This window comes from Xyrauchen texanus, chromosome 33, assembly GCF_025860055.1.
Source record: "Xyrauchen texanus isolate HMW12.3.18 chromosome 33, RBS_HiC_50CHRs, whole genome shotgun sequence".
In the NCBI taxonomy this organism is placed as follows: Eukaryota; Metazoa; Chordata; class Actinopteri; order Cypriniformes; family Catostomidae; genus Xyrauchen; species Xyrauchen texanus.
The window spans coordinates 21,106,859-21,125,356 of NC_068308.1; the positions used below are offsets into that span (position 1 = coordinate 21,106,859).

General features: G+C 38.1%; 2 protein-coding genes across 3 annotated transcripts in view; one reads left to right on the forward strand and one right to left on the reverse strand.

Moving 5' to 3' along the window:
- Window positions 1–424: 424 nt before the first annotated feature.
- LOC127626821 (ORM1-like protein 3) lies at window positions 425–17,777 on the reverse strand. Of its 2 annotated transcripts, XM_052102884.1 has the most exons (5): window positions 17,676–17,777; window positions 16,926–17,027; window positions 7,566–7,750; window positions 6,977–7,128; window positions 425–6,064 (listed from the first exon to the last, which is right to left on the reverse strand). In XM_052102884.1, the coding sequence occupies exons 2-5, from the start codon at window positions 16,963–16,965 to the stop codon at window positions 5,929–5,931; spliced, it is 513 nt and encodes a 170-aa protein (XP_051958844.1). In that variant the 5' UTR covers window positions 16,966–17,027; window positions 17,676–17,777; the 3' UTR covers window positions 425–5,928. The 2 variants fall into 2 exon arrangements, with proteins under 2 accessions (XP_051958844.1, XP_051958845.1); XM_052102885.1 differs by lacking the exons at window positions 16,926–17,027; window positions 17,676–17,777 and adding an exon at window positions 7,941–8,197.
- LOC127626820 (proto-oncogene Wnt-3) overlaps window positions 17,492–18,498 on the forward strand; it is a 39,677-nt gene continuing 38,670 nt past the window's right edge. Inside the window, exon 1 of the mRNA XM_052102883.1 lies at window positions 17,492–17,758. Within this exon, the coding sequence (XP_051958843.1) occupies window positions 17,679–17,758 (80 nt within the window). The 5' untranslated portion in view covers window positions 17,492–17,678. The remainder of the gene's footprint in view (window positions 17,759–18,498) is intronic.

The following is an 18,498-nucleotide window of genomic DNA, read 5'->3' on the forward strand; positions in this document are numbered from 1 at the left end:
TAAGACTGATCACTACTCATCCTCATCCCATCCCAGAAGTGTATGAATTTCTTTCATCTGCTGAAGACAAATAAAAGATTTTTAGAAGAATATCTCAGCTCTGTAGGTCCATACAATTCAGGTGAATGGTGACCAGAACTTTGAAAGTCCAAAAAGCACATAAAGGCAGCATAAAGGTAATCCAAACGGCTCCAGTGGTATAATCCATATTTTCAAAGCAATATGATAGGTGTGGGGAAACAGCTCAATAGAAGTCCTTTTTCCAATAAATCTTCACATTCTTTGTGCATATCGCCACCTACTGGCCAGAGAGAATAATTTATAGTAAAAAAAAAAAGGCCTGAAATATTGATCCACACCAATCATATAGCATCTGAATATATGGATTAAACCACTGGAGTCATGTGGATTACTTTTATGCTGCTTTATATGCTTTTTGGACCTTCACACTTCTGGAGAGCTGAGATGTTCTTCTAAAAATCTAAATTCTTCTAAAATGTGATCAGAAAAGAAAGTCACATATCTGGGATGGCATGAGGGTGAGTAAATGATGAGAGAAACTACATTTTTGGGCACTATATATCACTCACTAACCTTCCATACCTACAAAAGGTACAAACCAATGTTATTGTATTGCTATTGACAACACTATGGGATACAATATACAAAAATACATCCCAGGAACAATTTGCAGTGTTAAAATTATAATAGTTACAAAGATTAGGTAAGCCACTGTAAGAAATGAGGACACACCTCACGGTTGGAATCTGCTCACAGAGTAGAGGTGTGTGGAAAATGTGTTTGGAGGCCAATAGACAGCTTACACAGGCTGTAGCAAGTAATGGAGAACCAAGACTAACACATGAGGCCTCACTCTGGCTGATTGTGACCAACTCTTACCTAGTCAATGTTTAAAAAGTTGCTAGCTTTGGGTAACAGCCCAAGAGCACAGACCTGGCTCACGTTGCACAAGCTGCAATACTGGTGTGCTCACCTCCCAGATCATGCTTTGACCCAGCTCTATGGATTCAGGCAAATTTGACTTTTTTTTTTTTATGTATAGTATCGGTGTCATCCAAGTAAACAGTCTCATTTGTGCAACTACAAGAAATCACTTTAAAAGGGCCAGTTTTCTGCATTAAAATATGGTTTGGTCCATGTTGTAGACATGCACTAGATCAACATTAAAAGGTAGTTCACCCAAAATGTACATCCTGACATTTCTTTTTGTGTTCCAAAGAAGCAAAGTCAGTAATATGGGTTGTAAAGCATGAGGTGGAGTAAATAATGGCAGAATTTTCAATTTGGGAGGGACTATCTGTTTGTCGGTGAAGGTCTTGATTCAGCCAGGTCATTTTAATATGTCATGTACTGTATGCTTTGCGTTCATTAATTTATTACTACACTATGTTTTACATTAACTAATAAGCATACTTCATTAGTTGCAGGATACGATTTTCACTGGTATTTAAGCGTATTGCATAACATGACATTATGCACCAAGTGAATTGCTATGGGAGTCGCCTCACTGATGCAGTCAATCATAATCACTTTGTGAATGTAAACAGGAGGAAACTGTCAGGGTAGAGATGCGAGACTGTAATGTAACAGTTTGTCCGAAAAGCTCTGCTGCACCAGTAAATGCTACAATATATTTTAATATCTTGGCTATACAAGAAAGGCTCTGCCATTGATGTGAACAGCAAAATCAGGGTTCATGTAGCTAAAATAATGTTGTGGGTTTGAATCCCAGGAATCGCATGTACTAACAGAATGTATACTTTGAATGCACACTAGTTGCTCAGGATAAATTGTATGTCAAATCCAAACTTTTAATGTAAATGACCATCCTACCAACCCACAATACATATGAAAAACTAAACATACACGAAGAGCAGTTCTCAGACTCATTGGCAGCAGTGTAAACTCTGTGACATACACAATGACGAAATTCCTGTTTACATGCATAGACACAGAAAGTGAGGAGGTTAAATTTTAGGGCTAGTCCCATTACCTATAACTGAAGCCAATCAAATAAGTGCAAAAACATCTGCAAATAATGAAAATTGAAGGCCTGCTGACGAACTCTAAACAAACGAATGAACTATCAACTATACAGTCATTTTGAAATGGAATCAGTCCTGTCACAATGTTGATAACAGACATTCAATTGCAAGAAGAAAAAAATAAAACACACTTACAAAAATTGATCATCACCAAGAACCACATGGTTAACCCTTGTGTTGCTTTAACCCAAATTAAATGAGTGCAATAAACAAATCCCAACATATTGACTTTATTACTTGGGTGTTTTGAGTTAGGTGGACCATTTTCATGATTTCTCTACTGGAATTTTTTTTAATTCAATCAAGTTATCGGAGCATGAGAGTGCTTTTGAGTTGACAACTTAAAACGTTAAAGTCAACTTAACATGGTAAGTTGTCATTTTATCAATTTGTATACTTAAAAATGCTTGTTAATTCAACTTGCCACCTCAAAGGCATAATTATTTTTATTTATTTTTTGTCTAAAATACTGCTAAATCTGAAAGGGTGAATACGGTTTTGAATATTGTAATGGTAATATTATTACGAATACTGAACATATTGATATTAAACATGATTTGGCATGAAAATATATACACAGAAGCATTGATATGATTTATAAACAAAATAAAACTAGTGGATAAACTGTTTGTACTGAAGATAAATTGTTGCTACACATAAGCAGGATACAGGTTTCACAATTTTACTGACTGTAATGCGAACCATCAGAGGCAGCAATAAAACAAACATTGTAATCAGAACGTGCACTGCATATTTAAAATAAAATGGCTACAAAGAATAAGACAATGAAATACTGTGTGAAACTACAAAAAGGCAAGGAACGCTGTTTTCAAAGCAACATTTTCAGAATCTTGAACCGTAAGAATGAGGTAAAATGACACTAGAGTTAGACACACCTTATAATATTCAATATCGGAATACTACAAAAACTTAATTTCAATACATTTTCGGTTACCAAAAATAAGTGCTGTCCTGCAAAATGCAGATCACAATCACAGGGTCTGTTGATCCACTTAATATGCCTAATTTACATATTCAGACATGAGTCATGACATCAGTCCAAAGCGCTGACGTAATAAAACAGCATGCGAGTAAACATAGAACAACACTTGAACACCTCATCATTCACAGAATAATTCTGTACCTTAGCACACTGCAAAATCATCAAGGCTGTGAACAATCACTCTGGGACATGCGGACCCACAGTCCAATGATGGCAATTACAGTTCAAAAGTAACGAAGTTCACACAGTTAGACTGCATCTAGAGCATTAAAGCGGACTAATTGGTCCAATATTCCCTGTACCAGTGTTCCCTTTAATCAACTAAAGCTGGTCTTAGATGTTTTATTCATACAGATTAAACCAAGGGTTCTGGTTAAAACCTCCTACTGTAGGTGTACTGTAGCAATGCAACAAAGATATGCATAATCGGTTTAAAATATATTTTTTAAAAAATCACATATAAAATTCTAGTTGTCAAAAAAAAAAAAAATCTAAAAACAAGCCTATACCCTATATGCCCTACAAAAAGGCATAATGTTAGTAACTATGCCAACATTGAAACACTCAGTTTTCTCTGAATCGGAGCATAGTTGAGCCAAACCAATCTGTCACAGGACAGATCATATCCTATGAAGAGACCCACTTTCAGTCACAACTTAATTTTGACAGTGTAGTTACTGTATTTTGCCTTTGTACTTCAGAGGTAAAGCTATAAAATAGGGGGTTGGTGGAAGTTTTAGGAAGACATGGTGAGGTTCGTCAAACTATTAATCTAGTCAAACTAGTCCATTTAACTTTAAGTGGACATTAAGTGAAACAGCAATTAGTCTTACCTAAAAATAGACTCTTCCACCCTCTAAAGAAACACTGTACAGTGGCAAGTAGAAGTATGTGAACCCTTTGGAATTACAGTATCTGCATTTAGTCTGATCTTCGCATAATAAAAGACAAACACAATCTGTTTAAAGTAATGACAAACAAATAATAAATTTTGATGTCTTATTAAAATAGTTGTTTAAGTAGTCACAGTCCAGGCTGGAAAAAGTATGTGAACCCTTGTATTTAATAACTGGTAAAGCCTCCTCCAGCAGCAATAACCTCCACCAGACATTTCCTGTAGCTGTTGATCAGCCTTGTACAACACTGAGGGTGGATTTTACACCATTCCTCCCTACAAATGGGTTTGTTGGCGATTTCTTGCACGAACAGCCCTCTTCAGGTAATGCCACAATTGGGACCATTTTTAGCCATTCTGTTGTTTTGCTAGTGTGCTTTGGGTCATTGTCTTGTTGTATCACCCAACTTCTTTTAGACGACAGATTGCTACGCTGTCATTTTCTATCAAATCTCTTGACACAATCTTTCAAAATGATCATTCCCACAATGATTTCAAGCTGTCAACGTCCTAATGCAGCAAAGCAGTCCCAAAGCATGATGCTTCCTCCACCAAGCTTTACAGTTGTTGTGAGGTTTTGGTGTGAAGCACCCTTTTTCCTCAAAATATAGTGTTGTGTTTTTTGCCAAAAAATGTAATTTTAGTTTCATCTGTCCACACAGCATTATCCCAGAAGCTTTGTGGAGCATCAGCATAGTCTTTCGCAAACTTGAGATGTGCAGAAATGTTTTGTTTGGAAAGCATTGGTTTCCTCAGTGTTGTCCTCCTATGAACACCATTCATATTCAGTGTTTTTCTTATCGTGGGCACATAAATGAGCAAGTTTAAAAGATTTCTGCAGAGCTTTTGCTTTTACCCTTTGGTTCTTTTTTCACTTTCTTCATCATTGCACAATGTGCTCTTGGGGAAATCTTTGCAGGGTGCCCACTCCTAGGGAAAGTAGCAACAGTGCTAAATCTCCTCCAATTGTTGGCAGTTTGTCGTACTGTGGATTGGTGAACATCCAGATCTTTTGAAACCCTTTTGTAGCCTTTTCCAGCTTCATGCATCTCTACATTTCTTCTAAGATCCTCTGACATTTGTTTTGATCAGGGCATGGTTCACATGCTTCTTGAGATATATTGTTTTTATATAGCAAAGCACCTCTACAATCTCATCTTCTTAAATAACACATGCCTCCAAATTGGCTTTTTAGAAGTCATTAGCCCAGAGGTTCACATACTTTTTCAACCCTAAACTGTGAATTTTTTAAATCATATATTCTGTATTGACAAGAACAAGTGCTGTTAATTGTTTGTCATTCCTTTAAGCAGATAATTAATGCAGAAATGCAGGTAATTCCAAAGTGTTCACATACTTGCCACTGTACCTTTCTTCTCTCTCTCTAAACACCTGTACCTCAGGACGCGCTGACTTGGTTCCTAAAAATGTTATGAAGGGAGGACGAACCAGTCCAGTATAGCCTCACACTGTGTCCTGGACAATTTTGACCAATCAAATTCACTGACATCAAAGCAGCCTTTCTGCCACTTGACTGAATGCAAACATACCAAATTACTTACATCATGCTGATAAGCAACACTGCTTTTGCAATGTCTCGGTCTGTTTCAACACAGTAGAACAGGGGTCCTAACATCTCCAAAGACACTCTGAAGCATCTGCAGCATTCTGCTGGTGATTCTACAAATGTGTTTGTATGTCTACCAAGCGTTACACTAAAAAAACATGATTTCAAGTGATACCACAGCAGATTATTCAGCCATTCCTACCACAAAGCAGCGGCGTTTCCTATGAAGGCCTAAATGTCCCACTTCGTTTATACCTACAGAATAAGTCATGAAGTGCTTTGAACGTCAACAGCATGAACACAACCGATCTTCTTGTGCCAAAGATCAAAATGGGTTGACATATGGCCAACAGGATATGAAGCAGGTTAAGGGAGCCTTTGTGGTCCTCTGACCTCATCAGTACTTATTAATTCCAAAGAGACGGACCCCGTGGAACTGAGGCAGTTTGGGGATAAGCACAGTGAGCAGGGAAATGGTGTTGATGACAAAGTGCACCCTGTCATACTTTGTATAGAAACTGGTCAGGAAATACCTGTAGAGGACAAGGACGAGATCATGTCAGACATCAGTAAGAAACATGAGATGCACAGCCAATAGATGTTGCCCAAGCAAGCGCAGTACAACATTGCATCCAACAGGAACACAGGATGTGCTTTCATGCTACAACATCATGCAGCTCATCAATCCAATAAAAATATGATTTAAAGTGGTAGTAAAGTGCTTTTATGGTCAATAAAATGTTATAAGGCATCACAATTTTACAGACAGAAAAAAAAAAAAGGTTAAAGAAAATATTAGGTGTGTGAGGCCCCATTTCAAGTTACCAAAGAGAGCAGCAGTAGAAACTATATAATTAAACAACAGATTAGTTAGTATTATTATTATTAATACGGTGACGTTGTGCATTTATGCATGTAAGATTGATAGTATGCTTTCTATAAAAAAATTTAATAATAATATGTGCCAGCCCAAGGAGGTGGGCATTCCCAATCTTTGTTACTCCCAAGGTATCCTTCTCACCTACTTTCACAATTTAGGGAGAATTTCTTTTCTCTGTCGTTTTTGGCACCATTCTTTATAAAGCCGCTTTGGAACAATATGCAATATCTATTGTGGAAAAACACTGTACAAATAAACTCAAGTGAATTAAACTTGCTGATCCCTCAATATAATAGATAGATCCTAACCCTAGGAGAAAAGAACTCAGGACAGATTAGAGAAAATGATCTGACTGACTGACTGACTGACTGACTAACTGTTTCTAAATACAGCTCTCCTTGTCAGCAGACACCACAGGAAGTCAGCATCACTGCCTCTTGTTCATGGTCATGCAGAGCAAGCTGTGAAAGCATTCACAATGCATGTGCGCAGTTCAAGCACGGAAACAAATTTGCATGGTGTAATGAATCTCAAAATTGCACAGAGTGAAGGGGAAACCTCTTACAGCATTATAGGGGTGATGGTAAGAAACTTTCGGGAGGCGGTGAACTGGACCCCGTAGTCCATCTGTTCCCAGTGGGTCAGTAGCCGGGCCTTGCCTTGGTCCGGGGTCTCAAATGGCGTACCTTTCACCGTGTGTAGTAAGATATACATACACTATAGCAGAAAGAAAGTTACAGTGAGATTAATTATGCCAAAGGTGATGTTCTATTCAACGTTTTATCAGCAAATGTTGTTAAACCCTTAGGACAACACCAAGAGCTGATCTCTTTTGGGAACAGGAACACTAAGAAAGGCAATACAGGATGGCACTGTAAGTCCACCATTGGCTGAAATGACAGAACATGGAGCCAGCAATTAAACAGGTCAAAATTCAGCAAGGAAAATGCCATTTTAGAATTCTTGCAGCTGGGGATAGTCAAACACTGCAATTGTGACTATTTTAAGCCTTTGCATCTTAAAAAGCTCTAAAGAAAGCACCTGTGCCACAATTATATTATGAAATTCCAAAGAATTCCACTGCAGTGCCTCATCCTTACATCACAAGCTGGACACTCTTATGTACATGTGTGCACATGCTATTGATCTCTTACAATGTTGTGGATGAGGTTGGTAAGAGTCCAAACCACCGGGACGCTGACGAAGGGTATGCTGAGTAATGTGATGTGTAGGAGTCCGATGCCAAGTACATAGGTGAGCCATATGCCCCTGCTGCTCATCACGCGGGTGTTTGGATTCACCTCACTGTGCGCCGTACCCACGTTCATCCTCGCACTTTCTGAACAGTAAAAAGAAACGCATGGAAATGCACATGTGTTCAAAATTACATTTAGCTAAGCATAATGTGATATTTAAAAGTCTATTTTTGTCATTAAAAAACGAAAAAATCCATCAACATACAAAAGTAACCCAACTTTTGAAACGATTTAAAATAATACTAGTTTAAATGACGGATCACTTTTACTTACAGTAAAATACTATAAAGGAGACTTCTTCACAAATCACTCAGAAACTTCGAGATAAACTGTAAATCGGTCGCCCCCAAATAATTGCTTGTCTCTTGTTGTTGTTTCTTTTCTCAAACGATACCTCAGGAAATCTTCATTTGTTGAGCAAGCTCTTCACTATCGCTGCGGTTTTGCGCACATTAAACATGACACGTATGTTTATTTCATCATGTTTGCTTTGAACCACTTTGCTCTTGTGCAAACAGACGGTGACAACACGGCAAGACTTCATACTTGCACGTCATCATTTATAGAACTAACATTTAAAGAGATGGAAATGTATTCATCGGGCTGGCTGCTGATTGGATGCCATGAGTCACATGAAGGATATACGCCAATCAGCGTTTGATGCGTTGATAATTTGCTCTACAGGCTTACGCCTCCCTCGACGTCACGGAAAGATACTAGGATTTATGGGAATAGTAGTTTATTCAAAATAATATTACACAAGTTTAGACATAAACATCACAGGAAAACTCCAGTGGCTGTAACTAACAAGATAATTATGTCAACAAAAATTTTACATGTCAGTTTATGTCAGTCTCAATTAATTGGGACTATATATGGAAGACAATTTATTCACAAGATGAAATGGTCACAAAAAATAAGTAAAAATGGTCTCGTACAAAATTGCAAAATTACTTAATGTCAATAGAACTCTGTAAAAGCAGGAACGCAGTGAAAACGTATTTTATTATTTATTGTTTTTATAAAGATTTGATAATTTTTCACACCACTGACTTTATATTATTTCTATACATATTTTTTTTTATTGGATTTTATATTTGTGCATGTTGTAAAAATAAATACAAAAATAGGTGCTAACGGCACACATAACTGTGGAAGATTTGTATCATGTTATTAATGTGTAGAAGCTTTCATTGCATTAATTATGCATGTAGAACATTATCTAATAATTTTTTTAAGCCTCAAGCAGATTATATATTGCATTATTCCACTGCTAAACACTTAAATCAAATCAGAGTACATTTGAGATTCTCCAATAGAATGAAAAGAAATAGGATCACAACGAAAATGTTCACATCCATCTTCACAAGGTGAATTGCATCAGAGTCATTTATGTCTTGTTTCACTTTGCACATCAGATACACATGATTCAAACATTATGGTCAAGGCAAACCACTCTGGAGACACCCAAATAAAAGCGACCTAAAACAGGAGAGCAGTCAATACTTTCATTATGAAAAACAGATGGTGTTCTATGGGGAAACTAGAGTTGTACATAACCTAAAAGCTACTTAACCTAAAAGCTACTTGATTGACATTTTAATTGCTGTATTTGACAATATCAATGTTTATTCTTGTAGTCTGCTTTTTATTGCTGTAGTCCTGCAATGTCTCAGTGTGACTTCACCACTCCATCCTGCACGTTGCATAATGGCTGTCAAGCTAAAAAGGCTCCAGCAAATGTTGTAAGGGCAATTACAGGCTTCTAAATGAGGTTATCTAATCTCAGGCCCAAAGATGTTCCTTTACTGTGAAATTTCACAGTAAACTCTCTAATTTTGCCCTGTAGGAACTGAAACGTGAGCCATATGTCTGAATGACGTGTAAGCGCCTTTACTGATGATTAATCTGCAACAAATGCACACAACTTCAAAGCATTGTGGTCTTGCTCTTACAATGCTCTTGGCGGGTAGCTACTATATTTTAAAATATGTTGAATTTTATCTTGGAGCACAGAACATGCTACTATGATATTCTTCAACAATGCAACCCTCAGGCCAGAAGATTTATGTTTCCTAACATGATGTGTTTCCTTCAGCAATATCCATGCCTGTTGAAAGCAGGCTATCTTTAAAGACAAGCTTATGTTTAATCTCAGCAACATCGTGTCTTTTTGTCACCTGGGGGCATATTGCTTGTGATATTAATTCACTTCTAAATGACGACTTTGTGCAGAGTAAATCACTGACTGCAGATTAGATAAAATTCCCATTATGACAAACAGGAAAAAGCCCTAGAAATAAATTGCGCCCATTCTCTTCAAATGGCATTGCCTTTTAATGTTGGATGCCTTCACAATTTAACTTCTATAGTATTTTTAACAGATGCTGCCTTGAGGTTTCTGATGACTTTATTCTATCATCAATGTGAAGTCAATAAGCTTGAAAATCATAGTGTATATAGACGCACAAATTTATTTCATTTTAAAGAGCTTCCATAATTACTACTGTTCGTCTTACAGAAGACAACAGCTAAGGGATTTTAATATGAAATGCACCACAGACGAATGTTTCGCTGACTGTTCATGTTCTTACAAACATTTGCATATTTGCCCCAGAGGTTTTTAACTAGAATTCTGAACATTCCCTAGCAGCATGCCTCAAATATTTTAAGCCAAACCCAACCAAATCTATCCTCCTTTAAAATATACTTACTGATTGCTCTTTCCCAAATAAATATAGCTTTAAAAATGTGGAGGCTTTATAAGACTACAGCAGTCTCAACGCTTAATGTAACATAATTCTGCCTTACACTACCAATGCTAAAGCTTCCATAAAAACATACAGTACAAGTTTGTTTCCAGTCTCCAAAGAATTTAAACTGCAATTTGAAAGTGTTGACATATCTGAGAGTAACCAGAAGATGTCAGTATCAACACAATGTTGATGTCTTCTTTACTGTTACTGTAGCGATGTTATTATTAAACTCACAATGATACAATATAGAAAGCAGATTTTATTTCTATAAGTCACCATCACAGTGAGTAACTTGTGACCAGAACCAGTAATTAATCATGTTCTGGACCATTTATGTTATTGCATTGGAGATACTGTAGCCTTAAGGCATCCCATGCATGGCACTGTGTTTTTTTGTTGTTGTTTTTTTACCTTTGTCATTGGCTGCAAACATGGACCCTGAAAATCTTATATAAATGTATTAAAGTTTGGAATGTACAGCATATGGACAATTAAAAAGGGGTCATCAAAATGGGCTTTGATTAGTTTAAACAACATCTGAATAAGTAGAAAACATAAAAAAAAGATCCTTTCCAGCCGTCAGAAGATAGACTGCTTAATTTAAACCAAAAGGACAGGAAAATCACAATCTGAGGTTCATTTGAATCCTCCGGAAGCGAATCATGACTTTTTCAGAAACAACATCTGCTAGACTGTCGAACTCAGACAAATCATATACACCCAAATGTCATATTTAAAGTGTCTATAGAGTGACATTATTTCCACTACCAGTTTTTTATCAAATCCGTTCATTCAGAACTCTCTCACATCTCTTAGTTTGAGGCCTAGGGTTTGGACTGTTGCACTCTGAAAATAAATATGGTCTTCATGTCTCACGTCTGATTTGATATTTGCTTAAGAATGCATGCCAGACAATGTGCTTTGCTCTACGTACAAGGATAACAGTAACCTGAAATATGTAATACGATCAATAACCCTTAGTCAAAAATAATTTCGATCTGGAGAGAGGAGGAAGAGAGGGCTTGTGACCCAAGCCGGTCTAATAATAGCCACACTGGAAAAAGCTAAAGTACTGACACTCCATTATTGTCCTATAGAGGAAGCTGAGGATTAGAACACCAAAGAATTTCGATAAAAGAAGTATCTGTTGTGGGGCCGAGGGTCCTGGGGGGCTGTGGAGCTTTAGGCATTGTGCTGGAGGGTGATTGAGAGTAAGAGTGAGAGGAGGGGAGTAGAGATGTATTGTGCTCAGACGGAGCCTTTCTAAAGGTTGTTATTAGGAGAGAAATAGTGTGGGGGTGGCTGTTGACTCTTCATCTTGTGTGAACAAAGTATCTGGCATATAGCCTCTCTCTCTCTCTCTCTCTCTCTCTCTCTCTCTCTCTCTCTCACTCTCTCCAGGCTTTCGCTTTACGACTGCCATGAATACTGGGGCGAGCCCACGGAGAGCCCTGCCAAGCCCAGACCTGCGCGAAAGCTTATTGTCCGGCTTAAGTGAGGTTTAATTAAACAAGCTCTGTTTCATGAAAGAAGAGAGGTGCTTTAAAGAGCCTGGGTCCTGTGGAGATGCTGAGCTCACCAATGGCGAGGATGATGCGCAGTATTGGGCTATTGAAGGGGAAAGTGTTTGCTGCTCTAATGAAAAAGGTTTGTTTGGGGGGAGATGCACGGGGAGGGCTTGAGGAGTGTCTGGGCTTTGTCCTCAGCTTACAAAGTAGGGATAAAAGCAGTGATATTATACAAATGCACCCATTTCCAGGACATGATGCTGCGACGGGGGCCCGGAGATGGGTCAGACTGCTCACTCTCAGCCGCCAATGAAGCACACTGTCTACGGAATTGGCACCCAACAAAATTATTTTTCCTCTTCTAAATATAGCAAACACAAAGATGCACGCATTCCAGTTCCATCCTGAGAGCAGAGGCTGTGGGGTTAAAAAAATTGGGGGGTTGCGGGCTCTGGGTATTAAGCGGATTTTCTCTGCAACTGTAAGAACAAGCTAATTCCTCAGACCTCCTTTATCTCTAACATGGTAATAACAAACAATGAAATTCTGTAGAGAAAGGGCACAAAGAAGAGGAGGGGAGAGGGACAGACACAAAAGAAGGAGAGATGGAGAGAATGAAAGAGAGGAAAGACGTGTGAGGAGAGGGTGGGCTTGGGCGTGTTAAGAAACTTTCTCGCTCTAGTGTTATGTGTGAACGCTCTACTAATCCAAGTTTTATTGGTTGCCTGTGTCCAGCCACACTGTCCGGATTGAGTGTGAGTGTGTGTGAGGGATAGTGGGGGTCTGCTGAGAGAGAGGAAAGCCTGAGAAAGAGCTGGACCTGACTACGACCGTTTTCGGGTCGCCTTAGAAACCTGCACCACAGGGGACCTCTGTGTATGTTTCTGCATTCTGTGTGCATGCTGCTACCAAACACACACGGATTAATGCACACATACACAAGTTAATGCTGTAATTTATATGATGTATTGCAAAGTGATCCTGTTTAATTGATCTGCTTGTATCATCTTTCAAAAACTTTGCAGGTGCATCAACAGCTTGAGTTATCTTCCGTCCATTCATCTATATATTAACCATTCCTTGGCCTTACGGAGCTTTCAGACCCATTTAGAACCATTTTAAAAATGGGTCAAAGCAATCTGCAAGACCAATGAAGAGTTAAAGGGACAGTTCTCCTAAAAATTAAGATTCTGTCAATATTTCCTCTCCCTCTTATTGTTCCAAACCCATATGAGTTTCTTTTTTGTGTGGAACACAAAAGACAGCATAATGTTAGGGGCTGACAAGCTCAGTCACCATTCAATTTCATTACATCTTTTTCCATACAATGAAAGTGAATGGTGACTGAGATAGAACAATTTATTTTGTTGTGTTCCATTGAAGATAGAAAGTCATATGGGTTTAAAACAACATAGGGGTCATTAAATTATATCCCTCAGACATCAGATGAAAACAGGAACAACAGGAAGCCAAAAGGATGTATTTCCAAGATTATAGGGACAAATTTGTGGGTGTGTAAGGTGATGTATTAGCCTGGCCCTAATAAAAAGCAGGAGTGTCCACAAACATGACTTAATGAGGGAGGATGAGAGACTCCTGACCCAGAGGTCAAAGCTCTGGGCCAGTCTCTTTATTCCCATTGATCTGCTAGTGCACTTCATTTCTATGCTCTAGGGCCCACTTCAGTAAATTAATTAAGTGCGATTGATACGAGTATCAAGACTTCCTCCGTAGTACAATGGCATTTCTGCACTTGAGCACAATAGCTAGGCGAGAAGAGAAATCCCTTGTTTGTGCTGTAGCTATGTCAAGCATCTCTATGGCTTTTGTTCTAGTATCACAATGTCGCAATGCATGCCGGAGCTTAGAATTGAGATTCTAATCATTGGCTCATTTCCAGCCAGTTCATCATGTCACGGCCTTATAACCTTGACCTGGGAAACGTGGTTTCAATATTGTTGAGATGCCAACCGCAAACAATTCCTAGCTTCCACTCGTAAATTACGTTCCGATCATGTTTTCCCAGCCAATCCTGGCGAACAGATCTGCATCTGTCACTCCTCAAGAATGCAGAGTCCAATCAAACCGCTGATCTCGGCACAATGCAGCTGATGGAAAGCAGATCTTTATTCCTGATGTCGGGAGCACAGCACATACACACTAAATAACCTGCACTCTATCCAACAGGTTTACCGGAAGCCCAGCTAATTAGTTCAGTTTGGTGTAAATCTATTGCAAGGATGTAGCATCAGTTTCATCCAACTTTAACAAACACAGAAAAGGAGTTTATCTCTAAAGGTTCCAAATGTTAAATTGAGGAAATGGGAACCTTAAAATGTTATTTAAATGTTAGCATAACCTTCCTAAAAATGTGCAAACTTCTTTTAACTTAATTTGCCAACTTCTTTATCAGTTTTCTCTCTCAGACAAATATGCTAAGAAATCGGGTATAAATGTTGTTCTAAGAAAAACAATTCCCAAAATTGTAAGAACCTTAATCAAATACTTATTACACAGTGCTGGGTAGATTACTTCTAAAATGTAATTAAGTACTGATTACAAATTACACAATTTAAAGGTTACACTTTTTAGGAAATCTAATTTGATTACTTTTGGATTACCCATTGTATATTTTGATGAAAATCTTATTATAAATTTTAAATGTATTAAGTAACAATTACAACTTCTTTCATTATACATTAGTAAACATAAAATCAAAAGTAAACTTGCTATATGTCAGTTGCTGAGTGATAAAAAAGGTGCTTAAAGAGTCATACAAATTAATGTTCTCAAAGAAGACAAAGAGAACATGCTTGTATTTTGAATTTTTAAATAATTGCTGTTGTTTTGGAACTTATAAATAGTTATTGTAATTTGTATTATCCAGCTTTGAAATCAATAATAAGAGAATGTCTTTAGATGTGATGTATGAATGTCTCTAGAGATTAGAGACCTTATAGTTATTCATGAGAAGTGTGGCCACTTATGACAGGTGTTTTTTTGTTGATTTTGTTTGATTGTTTTTTTTGCCATCATGAAGCATGGGCTGACATGCATTAGCATAGTACAAAAGAACAAAGTTACATGTGACCAACACCTCTATTTGCTTGCAACATTTGTTTTTACAAAAGGGTGTCTAATTACGGACAGGTTCATTTGTGCATTTATTAAGAAACAAAATTTTCTAAAGTACACTGTCTTCAATGTATGTAGTTCTACCTTGTTAGGCCTGTCGCACATTATTCAGGCTGTCTCAGACAATTCTTTCCCAATTTAGGAGCATAATTAGTAAATTACACACTAGTTATTACCTTTGGCTAATTGGGGATGTAATCAGAATGTAGTCATGTAATCTAAAAAATAAGTAATCCGTTACTACCCAGTAAAGTAATAACATCATAAGGATGTTCCATTAACACTATTTTAACAATGTGTGTTCCTAACCAAAGTTTTTGGAATGTTTCCTGTTAGGTAGAACAGAACTATAAAGAATAACTTTGTGAATGTCAGAATGACCTCCAGTGCCTTGAAGCAAAGCCACAGCCAGCTTTTGCTGTGGCCCTTTTGATGTGGGAGAATAATGGCAAAAGAATGGGGGCAATGGGAATATGACCTCTAGACCATGGTCATAACTGTCTGTGTCTCTCCCTTAATGTGATGTAAAACTAATTTCCCTTATCTTTCTGTGTGAGAGACAAATAGATACATAGAGTGAAACAGAGAGGCTTCATTGAATGCTAGAATGAGAAAAGAGAGTTTTATTCTACCACAGCCAAGCAAGAGTGATGGACAATACCACACATTTTTAAATGGATAGTTCAGACTTGAAATTCTGATTGGATGAGTAACCAAACCAGTCTACAGTTAGTGAACTGTACAGTTACAAGTTAAGGTCAGTCGACAGCATTTGTGGCATAATGATGATTACCACAAAATATTATTTCCACATATCCCTTTTTTACAGTGAGTCACTTACAATGGAAGTTAATGGAGATGATTTCTGGAGGGTTTAAATGCAGAAATGTGAAGCTCATAATTTTTTTAAAGCGCTTGCCTGAATTTTTCTATAAACATGTGTATTATTTGAGTTATAAAGTTATTTAAATCATAATTTTAATAGGTGTTTTAGGGTTTATTTCGGTACGTTACCATGGCAACAAAGTTGTAAAAAGTTGGACTTAACTTTATACATAAAAGTTTAGTAAGTGATTTTATCACACTAAAATCATGTTAACACACACATTGTTTACATCTTGTGGCTATACATTTGAAACAGTGAGTATTTTAACATTTACGGATTGGCCCCCATTCACTTCCATTGTAAGTGCCTCACTGAAACCTAGATTTTTCAAATGTATTTGTGGTTATCAATATTATGCCACAAATGCTGTTGATTGAGTTATACTAGTATTGAACCCAGAATATTCCTTTAATGTTACTGTTTACTATTAAATGTAACTTAACAGGAAATTATTTAATTACTGTCCCATTGGCTGAATTCAAAACAACGGCAGTACATATTTACTCAGTGATTAAAGAAAATGAGTGCTACATTACATTACTTAATTGCTTTTCTAGAGTATGCTCAAAATGCAATTCAGTGTATTTGTCCCCATAGGTCGGCAGTTTTTGTACATGAAACTGGTCAGTCCCGGCGACAGAGGTCAATCAAAGACAGAGGCTACATTTAAGTACAATGCATTGTCATCTTTTTGTGTCGTCTCTTTCTCAGCACCGTCTGCCCTCAGCCCATCCGAATGACAATAGTGTTTATGTAAAATGTGCTGCCTTTGGGCCACTGGGGCACAGAACACTGCATGCCTGGCCCTGTCACACCACCTTTTATGGCTTTTTTACTGTGTTCCCTTTGTGTTCCATCTACACAAGGGGAGGACGCTGCCATCAAAATTCTCCAAGACTTCTCAGTGTGTGTGTGTGTCAGTGTAAGCATCGCATGCACATGTATCCGGAACAATTAGTTCGGCACGCCATACTTAAAAATGAAGCAAGCCCCCGTCCGTTCCCTGACGCCATCTCTGGAACTGGCTACACCGGGCGAGCAGCAGGTCCGATTCAGTCTGCCACAGCTGGGCTTCCTTGACATTAATAGAGACAATATAGATCTTAATAAGACAAATCTTCCTCTGTGAAACTCCAATCCTGACACCCTTTCATTCTAATTCCCTCCCTCCCTCCTTTCTCTCTCTATCCCTCTGTCTCTTTCTTTCGCTACATTACCAGGGGGTGGTGCATGATTGACAGAAGGGCAGGAATAATCTTTTTTTTTTTTTTGTAACCTAAGGCCATGCTCTCTGATTGGCTTGCCAGCTGACATCTCCAAACCTTGCTTGTCGTTTTTTTTCCCTCACTCTTTCTCTAATATTGGCCCTGATGATCCTAAGGGGGAAAAAGTGGGGAGAGAAAAAGATATGTACCTTAGGGAAGAACCACAGTAGAGGGAGGGAATCAGAGGACGGGTAGGAGCGTGTGTGTGAGTGTGTGAAAGAGACACATACTCCCCTAACTACTGGGAGACAGACACACTTTCCTTACCCAACTCAAAGAAGCAGAGAACCCAGGAGAATTTTGTGCTTATCTTCATTTGACCCCTAAAATTCGAATTACTCTCAATCATCAATCGTCAATCTTTTTCTTAAGACTTGCCTACTGGGACTTAATTTTCAGCCCCTCTCGAGGAATTCTATGATCTGATCAATAGACATTTCCAGCCACACAAGACATACCTCATGGATTTGTACCTGGTTGGATATCTCATGTGCATGTGGTTGTCCTGGTCTCGGGTGCTTGGAGGCTATCCCATCTGGTGGTGAGTAGCAATGATCCCCAATTTCTGCATCACTTTCTCCAGTAGCACTGGGGAGAATGGTGGTCAGTGATCATTTTTCAGAGGGCAGTTAATACAGAACACTTTCAGTTGACTGCGTGGAAAAAGCTTCTCTGCTCAATCCAAAGAATCTTAACCTCAGCCAGTGGAGAAGGAAATGTGGAAAAGGCTACCCTGTCTTTTCCTCGCTGTCGTATTTCACCCGGCTCCATTTATCTTAAATATGAAAATCTTTCAATTCAAAAGAGGCACGAATGCTGTTTTTAAAGTGGTGTTCTGTAAGAGATGCTGTAAGAGTGTTTGTCAGAGATAAGGTTAGGTTAAGTGTCAGCCAGCGAGCTGCTGGATGGGGTATATTGTTGTCTTCTCTAATAGCCTCAGCACTCCAACCGTGTTATGAGTGTTAATTGGGGAATTAGTGTGGTTGCCCCTTGGCTTGGGTCTCAATAAATTCATTGGGGTTTAACCCTAAGCATCATTACACTATAAACCTAAAATTGCTAAGAACATTTATGGTGTAGTTGTGTAAAATAGCCTAGATTAATCTGTGTTCAACATACATTTTTAAAAAGACAAATATATACCAAATAATGGCTAGCTTATTTTGCAGCATAAAAAAGTATACTGAAATGGGCTGCATAAAGATACCACACATTATTTAATACTCTTACTTTTCTTTTTGTTTATTTGCAATCAAAAAATTCATATCACAAAATGTTTCC

Coding starts and splice junctions, on each gene's coding strand:
- LOC127626821 (XM_052102884.1), bottom strand. CDS start 16,965: ATGGCGTCAGGGAACGGACGGGGGCTTGCTTCATTTTTAA. Junction 7,751..16,925: donor GGGGCTTGCTTCATTTTTAA/GTATGGCGTGCC, acceptor TTTACTGTTCAG/AAAGTGCGAGGATGAACGTG. Junction 6,065..6,976: donor ACCATCACCCCTATAATGCT/GTAAGAGGTTTC, acceptor TGTCCTCTACAG/GTATTTCCTGACCAGTTTCT.